The sequence below is a fragment of the Passer montanus genome, unplaced genomic scaffold (assembly GCF_014805655.1).
Source record: "Passer montanus isolate IOZ18808 unplaced genomic scaffold, ASM1480565v1 scaffold122, whole genome shotgun sequence".
Taxonomy (NCBI): Eukaryota; Metazoa; Chordata; class Aves; order Passeriformes; family Passeridae; genus Passer; species Passer montanus.
Genome location: NW_024358945.1, coordinates 1,357,062 through 1,368,259, shown reverse-complemented (window position 1 = coordinate 1,368,259; position 11,198 = coordinate 1,357,062). Strand labels below are relative to the sequence as shown.

At 41.0% G+C, this 11,198-nt stretch overlaps 1 protein-coding gene across 1 annotated transcript in view; it reads right to left on the bottom strand.

Moving 5' to 3' along the window:
• Positions 1-2,177: 2,177 nt before the first annotated feature.
• The window catches only part of ST8SIA1 (ST8 alpha-N-acetyl-neuraminide alpha-2,8-sialyltransferase 1), a 100,957-nt gene continuing 91,936 nt past the window's right edge, over positions 2,178-11,198 (bottom strand). The window contains exon 5 of the mRNA XM_039698250.1: positions 2,178-9,372. Coding sequence (XP_039554184.1) covers positions 8,886-9,372 — 487 coding nt within the window. The 3' untranslated portion in view covers positions 2,178-8,885. The remainder of the gene's footprint in view (positions 9,373-11,198) is intronic.

Below are 11,198 nucleotides of genomic sequence, written 5' to 3'. Positions count from 1 at the left end.
CTCCTTGTTTTTAACTGAAGTTGAAAGTTATTTTGGAAATCAATTTCTATTTTATTGACACCTGATTGAGTATGAGTGTACGAAGATAGAAAAAAGATTCAAAATATAACTATGTTCAATTTAGGATAAAACCCAAAGACACTTGACAGTTTCATAAATTGGGGTTTATGAAAGCCAGAAAATCTTTCAGTTTTTAAAGAGGAAGATTATTTGTTGAGATTTCATCACTGAAAACATAAGTACTGTTACAAAAAGAGAATATTGTGCCCAACACAGAAAACAAGGTTAAGACCAACTTTAAGAAAGCAGCATTTGAGATTAGAATAATGCCTTAGATATAAAGTGTCATTTTAAAGCACAACAGAGAAGAAAGAAGTATTTCTTCCTTGCAAACACTATCAGAAAAGAAGAACTGCAGTTGAAAAGCAGGGGGAAAAGATCATCCCATTCCATCAATAAAATCTAATAAAATTATTTGATGAGTGGAAGCACTCACATACATCAGATCCATCAAGAGTAATAAATTGAGGATATCCAATTCCCAGTTACAGCCAGTGAATGGTGAAGCTTGCCAGTGCTGAAAAATCCTTTTTTCATTTGCACTTGGCTCATCCAATGCACCTGACAAATGCAGCAGCTCATGGATCACTTCCATGAAACAAGGATGTGACACAGATCCTGACTGGATTTCAACTTGTGATGCCTTTGTGAGGCAGAAGTTTGAAATGCAGTGAGATGTTCACCTTACAAAGGCAACCAACAAACAGCATAAACTGCTCAAGGCCTATACTTGTGGGGAAAAAAGAATTGGTAGATTACAGAATGATACTTTGACTAAGTATCATAATCTGACCGTGCTTTAAAATTATTTCAAATTTTCATAAGATGAATTCCCTCAGGTTTGGGAACAGTCAACTAGTTAAAATCCAGGCAATTCTATTGAACACTCTGTTGGACATTCTGAGTCAGAGCAGTGAAAGAGAGCAGAGAATCTGGTTTATAAATTGAAGGGTGTGGCTGAGAGGAGAAAAACCTTCTCTTTATAAATGCACAGCTTTTCCCTTTCCTGCAATCCAGGTGTTCCCTGAACACAATGTTCCCACTGTACTTCCTAACAATGGTGGAGGATTTTAACACAAAAGCATAAATTCACTCAGATAAAAACAGTAATGCATTTGCCTGTTGTCATTGTTCAAAACAGATAACCTTAATAATTTTTTTTCTTCACTTTAATTCCCAAGCATGAGTTAATTAATTCTCACAACATCTGAGCTAAAAGTAATCTCCATTCACCTAACAGAGAAATCACCATGGGAAGAAAGACTTCAAAACTCTGGGATAAGGAGCAGTTTCCACTACTTCATTTAATTATGAGTTAATAGAGTAATTAGTACTTGGAAGATGTAAAATGCTGCATACAAATATTGATAAACCTGAAGTGGTTTTTGCCTCTCTGGTAATTTTTTAGGTTTAGGGCCAGAGGAAAGTTCAGTGTAGTACAGAGAAGATTTTAAGCAACTTGTGAACAGAGCAAGTTTCACCCCTGCACAACAAGAACTGAGGGAAAGAGAAGCAAAATAATTAAGACCTAACATCAAATAACTTTGGGTTCCAAGCATCCAAACCTATGCTTCCATCCCTTTACCTTTACCAGAAATATTGTGTCTTTTTGGCATTCATCTCCTTTCTGATCTTTGCCTACTTCTTTAGCCACCACTACTGAATGGCAGCACATAGACAATCACAGATTTCAGAAGAGCTGAACCTCTGTCCTGGGCTTGGTGGTTTTCCTTTTTTTGACTACATTTGGAGTATAATTTTTTTTTTTTGTGTGTGTGTTTGTTTAATTTTTCGTAGTCTAAGGACACCACATGGGACAATCTAGAATTGGAAGCTTTGCAGAAATATGGACTTTGGAGGATAATTTTTTTTTTTTTTTTTTGTGTGTGTGTTTGTTTGTTTAATTTTTCTTAGTCTAAGGACACCACATGGGACAATCTAGAATTGGAAGCTTTGCAGAAATATGGACTTGAATACAAAGGTTGAAGTGCACAATAAGCTGGAAACCAGGGAAAATTCCCATATCCTTTAACATCATTTCTTTAGTTATTAGTACATTTTAGGAGAAAAAAAAAAGAGGCTATTTTTCACATGTAAAATTTTTGCTTTTTTTTTTCCCTCTAAATGATTTGAAAGTAATTATTCAACATAGTAACCAGCATCTGAGCTATAAACTTCAGGCTATTTTGTTTACATTTATATAACTGTGTGCCTATCTATTATTTAGGGAGTCTCCAGAGACCTCTGAAAAGGGTAAGAGCTCTCATTTACTTTTTGTTCCATTTTCAATGCAAGGTGACATGTGTGAACAAGGAAAAAAATCTCCTGTGTCTGCCTCTGCATGGAACAATTACTGGAAATGCTTATGGAGTGGGAGCTTCAAGAGCACTGAAAGCTGACCTAATCCAATATTACCTCAAAGGGAATTTCATTATTGATAGAAATCAAACCACAGTGCTTTCTGCACTCTGCAGCATCAGGGAGTCACCTTCCAGTGACCTCCTCCTACATGCAAGTCTCATACTCAGCTAAGATGGCTTTTGGATACTCAGATAAAATGATTTTTATGTATATGTTTTTGTAACAGGCCAAACCCTGCAGTGACCAAACGATAATACACTAAAGGACATAATTCCCAGACATTTCCATGCTCCTTGTGGCTTTCAGTACAAAGCTCAGGCCTTTAAAATCAGTCAACACATGATTGATCTGTAGGATCAGAGTCCTTCAAGGGCCCTCACAGACTGAAGAAATATCACTCCACAGAGGGAGACATCACGCAGGCAGAGCTGTGGCTAAAATATATATAATATTTTTTTTTTCCCGTCAGTGCAGCACACTCTGTATCATCTGCCCAAACTCTACAACTCAAGAGGCAGGAATCAACTCACGTGCTCAAAGGCGTCCTGCCAGACTACTCCAAACCAGCATTTTCCTGAGAACTGGACATCTCCTGGCAGTTTTACCCTGCATATGATGGGTACCCAAAAGGAAACTTGTGTTCCTGATGAAGAAGTGTTTATTTTCAGCACATGGAGGGCTTACAAAAAAAAATTTCAAGCATTTCCTATAAGAATGCATGCACAGAAGAAAAAAATAAGTTGTGATTACGGCACTTTTGCAGAACACCAAAATCTTTGTTGGGGATATCTGAGTAGAGACTCAAATTGGTGTCTCAGTACTGCAGATTATGCATTTATTTTCAGTGAAGAATTTTAATTTACTATCAAGAGAATCACCCAACAACAAAGTTTCCTGCAGAAGGAAGATTCCTTAAGTTGTTGATAAGAATTCAGCTTGAAATGTAACACAGTTCTATAATTATTTCCTTCCAATTAACAGAAAATGATGCAACTCATCTCTGCTATGGGTCCCACCTGACTGAAACAATTCATTGAATATACAATTAGAAATCTGGACAGAAGGAACTGTCCAAAAGGTGCTCCAGTGTTTTACTGAACACCATCTTTTTCATAAGCCCAGAAAACAATCACAATAAACTGCTTTCTTGAACTCACTCTGGATTCACTCACAGGAGTTAAATCCAGGATAAAGGGGGAAAAAAAGAGTTTAACTTGGAAGATGAAGGCCTCAGATAACACAGTAAATTCCACATGGTCCAAATGCTAAAGGCTCCCTTGCTTTAGAGGGTCTCAGAAAGGATAAATAGTCAGCTCAGCAGAAAGCTGACCCCCACAGCAGAAGGAGTGCACAGTCAATAATTAAAGATGCAGCTTTAATGGGCCTTCCTGAGATCTGCCAGGCATTTCAAGTGCTGCTAGAGGCAGGCTGGTCTCCAAAGGGATGAGCTACCACCATTTCCAGCAAGCCCAGCCCTCCTGGCTGTGAAGCAGGACAGGGCTTATCATGCCATGGGTCATTACCTGGGGTGATGAGCTGGCCATGAGCTGCACGCCCTGGTGCTGAGCCCAGGCAGGGGGGCATTGCTGGGCACTGGGCACAGCCACAGCAGGGGCTACGAGGAACAATCAGCCTTTTCCAGCAGGGGAAGAGCTCCAGCTCCCGCTCTGTCCTGCACAGCTGGGCCCCACAGCCACAGCTGGAGCATTTTCACAGTCCTGCAGGGAGCTCAGAATGGCCAGAAGGAGCCTGAATCTGGCAGTGCCTCTCTCCTGGCTGCACCACACCAAGCTTTTTCAATTAGCAACACATTTCTTCCCCCATCATAACAGATGAAGTGCAGAGTGAAATTCATTCTAAAGCACATGCATTAAGCTGAAGAGGCTGAATACACCAGGGCTCAGCCTGCTGCAATAAAAGCTGATGAAAATGAATCATGAGAGAGGAATGAGTAGCTGCTTAAGTTCTCACTGCTGCCAAAAAATATTAGCTGGGGAGGATAGGTTAAGCCTCCTGTTGGCTCTTTGCATTCCACTTAGGGAAACAAGTTTGTTAATATTTAACAAAAAGAACTCTAAGTCTTTTACTAATTGTTCTGTTGAGAAACTACAAAAAAGTCAAACATGATGGATTCCAAGAGATAAAATACGGGAATTCAAGGGAACAGGTATTATTTTACAACCATTGCCTTGAAAAACACATCCTTCTATCCTCTTTCTCTTCTCCAGTGAGGGAATTACCAACACGTGGATGAAGCCCTATTTTTTTTATTTGGAGCTATTTTGAGTTCTTGGTGGATATGTCAACAGTTTGAAAGCAAAGCTTGTTCAAACTACAAAACATTTACCTGCCTTATGGCAGGGATTTTTAAAATCACACTTCCATCCCCTAAGGGAATGGTTGTCTGGAAGGACAGGGAAGAGAGATCCTTTAGGATGGTGGTGTGGGGCAGAAATAGAAGTCCACATTAAGAGGAGGTGACTGCACACTAGGACAGCTACAGTACCCAGAATACCCCTCAAACCACCATGGAGATGGGGAACAGGCATTTCTGGACAAAGCCTGATGAACTTTGCTTACCTGGAAGAATCAGCTAATGGAAACTCCACCATGTGAGCTTTTGAAGGAGGCCATGACTCAAGACAGCACCTGGTTAGTCCATTTTATATCTGTGTTTTGATGGGACTGGCAGGAAAAATCAGCTTGTCCTTCCTATAACGTGGACTTCCAATACTTACTAATCTATTAAGCTGAAAAAGAGTCAGAGAGGCAGCAAAAAGGTGACATTCCTGTCACCTCCTTAATTTTCCTCACTTCTAGATAAAAAGTTCCCTTACACCTTAATTACAGGCAAGGGTGAGCCTGATACTAGGTTAGTATCCATGAAGCTGTTTCCAGGAGTGGTTTTCTAAAACTACCACGTTTCAGGACACTAAGTTTCAAAAAGCAGATACTTTGCTTAGTTTCAGCTCTCACAGAGGTGCTACTCAGCTGCCTAGAAAACAACATGAATTTTGAAGAAAAAACCCAAAAAGATGAAAGTAGTCAAGTAAAAAAAAGGCCAATATTTCCATGTTCTGTAAAACTTTAGCTGTAACAGAGGCTTAGACCTTTGACTTTAGTAGCTGCCTCACACCAAACTTGTTATCTTCATTCCAGCAAAAAAATAAAAATACAGCATTCATGAGCAAGAGTTCTTAGCACTGTAACAAAGTCTGTGCCAAAATTAGAGATGTTTTTATTCTCATGAGCACACCTCCCACTCCCTTCTCTAGGATTTTGCTTTGCTGGTTTCTGTTTTGCTTCCTAATCAACAAGGAGGGAAAGTTTCACATAGTTTTGTCACAAGTTCAAAAATTGGTCTCGATTTCCTCAAAACATATACAGCCCCAAAAAGATTGTAAGAAGAGGGATTTCAGTGCATACCTTTCTTGTAAAGGTATTTAATTTATTCTCCTTACAAACATGGGACAATGATTGCTCCACAGGCAGAGCAATATTCCAGCACTTCTGTCCCTTGGCAGCTCTATGATAAAATTAAAAACTATGACTATTAACAAATTATTTGACCAGCCTGAACCAGATTTTATTGAGGATGAACTACAGTGGCTTTCCACATGGCAGATTTGTGCAGCTTTAGCTACACTATCAGAGAAACCCAGGGACTGACAGCAGAAACAGAGGTGCTGCAGGAGGGAATTTCACTAAAAAAAATTAAGATTTCAAAAGACTTCACTAAAAATACAGCAACACAAGCAATGACCTCCCTCCTGAAGATGGATAAATTCTCAGGCCCTTCCATGCCACGCCGTGTTTGATATCAGTGTTCCTGCACATGGATTGCCCTCCTCCAAGACATCCCCAAGACAGGCTCCAGACTCCACAGGAATGGAGAGCCTTCACTCCAACATTTCCTCAGGTAACAGCCACTCTTATGTTCCCAGCTGCTTGGTTTTGTCTTTCTGACTGTTCTTGCCACAGAAGACTTGCAGTGCTCTCCTGCATCCCTTTTCACCTGCTGGGCAAAAGGCTGATTGCTGGCCAGCGTTTCCATGGACTGACAAGTCAGCTAAACCAGATTTTGCCTCCAAAAAGTGGCATTTGTCTTTCTCTCCTTTTCTCAACTGCCAGTTTTCAAGTTATAGAAAAATGTTTACCCTTGAAGCCATTACTTCCTCACCAAATGTGGTTGCCTTTGTACTGTGTGTACCAGTTATACTCACTGTACCTAGATGTGAACAGGGCCAGAACCAGAGACTTCTCCAGTATCAGCCGCACATCACACAGCCTGGGCGCCTCCTGCCCCATAATTCCTTGGAAGCTATCTCCTGGCAAACATCAGGACTGCAGACACCAGAAGGGACCTACAAAGGCTCAGTCAAATTCTACCATAACAAGCAGCAAGGAAAATATTTTACTTTCAAATCCTTTTTCATCGAGTCCCTACACCATAGGTAATGCACTAATGAAACAGAATGAATTATCAGGTGAGGTTCCATCAATGTGCTGACTGTACTTTTAATGAAAACATGGACAAAGATAACATGGGCTATGAGGTACATTCAGAACAATACTGAGGTACTATCAGAACAGTAGCTAGAACACTCCAAAATCTCCACATTACCCTTCAGCATTGTCCTGTAATTCTACAAAACAGTGCCCACTTCATGCTTGTAATATCCTTATTCCAAAAGAAAATTTTTATTATGAAACATAGGTTTAAAAATAAAAACATGATTATTTTTCCCCAGTTTCCTACACAGAGTTGAACTACTCATATTTAAAGAAGAGCCATGGATTTAACTTTTTTAAAAAAATTATTTGTATCTATAGAACTTGCAGCTGGCACTCTACAAAGAGAGACCTTATCAACACTTGAGAAGACACATCCCCCAAAATACTAGAACTTTGGAGCTAGAATAGAACAGGAAGTTGTCATGGAAAGTTGATGACAGTTTTGTTGTTCCAACACATTGACTAGATTTTCTCTGACAAGATAATAAGAAAAAGAACACTGATCTGGATTTTTCAAGTTAATGGTGGTAACATCTTGCAGCTTAAATTGCGCTGCAGACTGAGCGGGGATTCTCCTCTTATCCTCCAGTGTTAAACCAAAGCTAACAAACAAAATGATTTCTCATTTCCACAGTGAGAGGACCATCTGCTGCCCAAGTAATAACCCAAAATAAAACAGTCCTTCAGGCACTGTGCACACTGACAGGATTCACCACTGTGAGCAGGGCTGCCTTGCATCAGGCATGCCCTTCCTTTTTTCGTTTTTCTTGCTGGCTGTGCAGCTTTTTGGTGCTCCCAAAGGCTGTTTTATTTCCCAGACTCTCTTTAAGCAGAGACAATCTCGTGTGAGAAGTACAAGTCTTTAAGGCTAACATTACAATCCAAGCAGAAGAGCAAGTCACACGCAGAGAAACGATTTTCAAAGCTTCGACTAATTTTAAATGACACATTCATTTCTGCAATTTTTCCTGCTGTAAGCACATGAAGAACCTCATTCTACATTCCATTGAACCCCTCAAATACCCTCAACAGTCCATGAACATCTGGAGTCCAAATGAACACGGAATTAATCCCTAAGGCTGGACAGAAAAACAGGTCAGGAACCATCCCTGCTATGAAAGTCACTGCGGAAATCTTGCAGCAGGTCACTGAAATCAGGCTGCACTTCACTGCTGGTTTTGTAACATGCTCTCTTTTCAGACCAATTTGCCTTAACCAGCTCTTGCCCACAGTACAGCACTGGCATAGCTGTAAGTGCAGTGACCTGAACCATCCTGATAGTACCTACAATACATAGGTCTAGCCATCCTCAGTAGCAAGGCATTCCTATGACATTCTAACCAGATTCAGAGCACCTTCACTCTCCCAAGAGTCTTCAGAGAAGCTGATGGTACTCAGCTCCTTGGGCTTTTAAGCCCTTCCTTTTCCTTCCTCGGGGGAGGGGATGACACATCAAAAATAAAAGGAATAAAAGGAAAAGAAACAAAGGAGTCAATGACACACACGTGCTGTCCTACACACACACCCCCAAACAGAGGAAAAAAAGCACGGAAAAAGGAAAGTTCTACAGGGTGCTGATCTGGAATGAAATGGAATTTGGAAGAGATAGTCATATTTGGCACTGTCAGCAAAAGCTTATGAGTGGCCCGGTGACTCTCTGAGCCTTAATGCCCTTTTTACACTTGTCACTTAAAAACGTCCCTGGAAAGTTCAGCTGTGCTGCTTCTGAGGTTTTTTTCCCACCACTGCTGAATGGACTTGATGGAGAGATACATTTCATCCTCTCCCAGTTCCAAAAAGCACTAAACAATAAGGACATATTCCATTTAGCCTTCAAGTAGCATTTTTATGGTCCATGCAGATCCCTTTAGAAACAACCAACATAAAACAGAACTCTGTCGGAGAGCACGGAAATTAAAAACTACTGATCTCCTGAACTGTGACGATCCTCAGGGTGAAGGCTGGGTTAGAGCGTCCTCGCAAGGTTCCAGCTGCATTCTCAGCACACCGCTTTTATGAAGGAACCAAAGCTGTAGGAACTCCTCGGGCATGGCGTGGAACCCGGAGTCGGGCAGGACATTGTCATAGTAATGATGGCTGATAAACTTCCCGTGCAGGTCCACCGAGAAGGGCCAGAAGCCGTAGATTGTCACCTCCTCGCACAGCCCCAGCGCAGCGCTGACCAGGAAGAGTCCCGTGGAAAGGCGCTTGGCGTGAATGCCTTTGCTCTTCCAGAACTTGCCGATGTCCCGCAGGAAGTTGGGGTTGGCAAACAGGACGGCCTGCTTGGCACCGAAATCCTCCAGGGTGTAGTAGACACGCAGGGAGGGCCCTGTCCCCGTTTTCATGGAGAAGGCTGGCATGTAGATGTAGCTGTGGTTGTAGACCTTCACACTGTCCACAAAGGCTTTTCGGGACCACAGCAGATTCTGGAACCTGGAAAATCACAAGGGAAAATGGGCTGGTCACACATGGGTTTTCTCAGATATTTCACAATCCACCGAAGGGCTGCTCCTCATACCCATATTTACAACTCACTGCACACCTTTTCCAAGCCCAGAGAAAGTCCAGACAAACTTCTGGCTGTCTGACACTGCCTCTCTTTTGAAAACAGACACCCAAACAGAGAGTTGAAAACTATCTGGTACCCTGCTAACTCCAAAACCTTTCTGATTTCATCTTCCTTAAAAAAAAAAAATGAACACTGACAACATTCCATCAGACTTAATCCTTTTCAGCATCAACTGTCCAAAAACCAACTTAGATTTTTCAGGTATGGGAATCTATAAAATAAATTTTCAGATCTGTCTTGTTCTTGTTCTTAAAGGCAGACTAAATTAATCTGTACATATACCTTGCTCTCCTAAAATTAGATTAGGAGAGCAAGGTATATGTACAGATTATTTCTTTGATATCAAAACAGCACATTACAATTTGTTTAATTGTCAATAGCTATTTGCTGATGGCTGTTTTATTGCTTATGTTTGACTGACAAACTGCTCCACAGCCAGTATCATGGATTACAAGGTGGGGTTTCCTCCCCACCTTTATCACTTGACAATGTCCAAAGTCTTCAGAGTGAGAATCTTACTACACGAAGAACCACTTCTGCCCAAGCCTCACACACTCCTTTCATTGCAGGTAGGGTGCTCCCCTGCATGTGATCCCCATTTTTTCCTCAGCTCCCAAATGCCCTTGTTGCTGCCTCCTCTCCCTGTTTCCTGCGGCCAAGGCAGATGTGTCATGACTAATTCCCTAGCCACACACCAGCAGAGTCAAAACAAGAAAATTAAGTCAGCAGCACTGGATTTTTTTTTCCTTTCTGTTGTGCAGGCAGAAATAGGTATAATATGTTGTAAAATGGTTATAAAGAGATCAATTTTATGCATAAACCTCTTTGAAACTATAATGAGAATGACACAGAGGTTTAAATAGAATGCCAAATGACCTCAAGAAGTACTAAACAAAATTTCAGCTGAAATGATTGGAAAAAAAAAACAAACTCCAACAGCTTCAACAGGACTGGAATGTCTCATAATATGACAGGTCTTTGTGTAGTCTTTGTTTTGGCAAAAAACAAACAAACAAAAATCCCCTTGAAATATTCTTGATAAATTGAAAGGCTTTGTTGACATTTTTAATATTAAATATTTGGTCTCTTTTGCTACAGGTTCTTGCAAAACTTCCTGCACGTGGTATTAGAATGAAGCTGGTTTGAAATCTGAAGTCTGTCTGGCTCTTCACTGGTTCTCTGCTCTGCAGATCTGCTCTTCCTGCATGGTGCTATTTGCTAATGGAGACAAAGCCACTGGCTTCCAAGCAAGATGTCAATTCAACCCCAACCTACAAAAATACCCCCAATAATTTCATAACTTATTGCATTTGGCACTCTTTTCTATAGAGCCAGCCAAGACACAGCTTAGTGTAGAAGGCCAGCCAAGACCAAGGTGTCTTGGCAGAAATTCACTGTCTGCCTCTTCACTTGGGCCTCTCCCTCCATCACTATCAGACCTATGACTGTTCCCCAAAATTAGCTTTAACAGCCTCTCTTCCCAAGGAGTAGCAGGACAATCTGCAAATTGCCAGGTGCATTAGTTGGCTCCATCCTACCAAACTTATTTTGTTTCCATCAGGACGCTCTCACTGAAGGGGAAAAAAACAAATTAGAAAAGCAACTTCAAGCTTAATACCTTCATTATTCCCCTAAGTGCCTAGACCCCCAGCACCCAAACTGTTCTAATATCCATAATTATTTTGGAAAG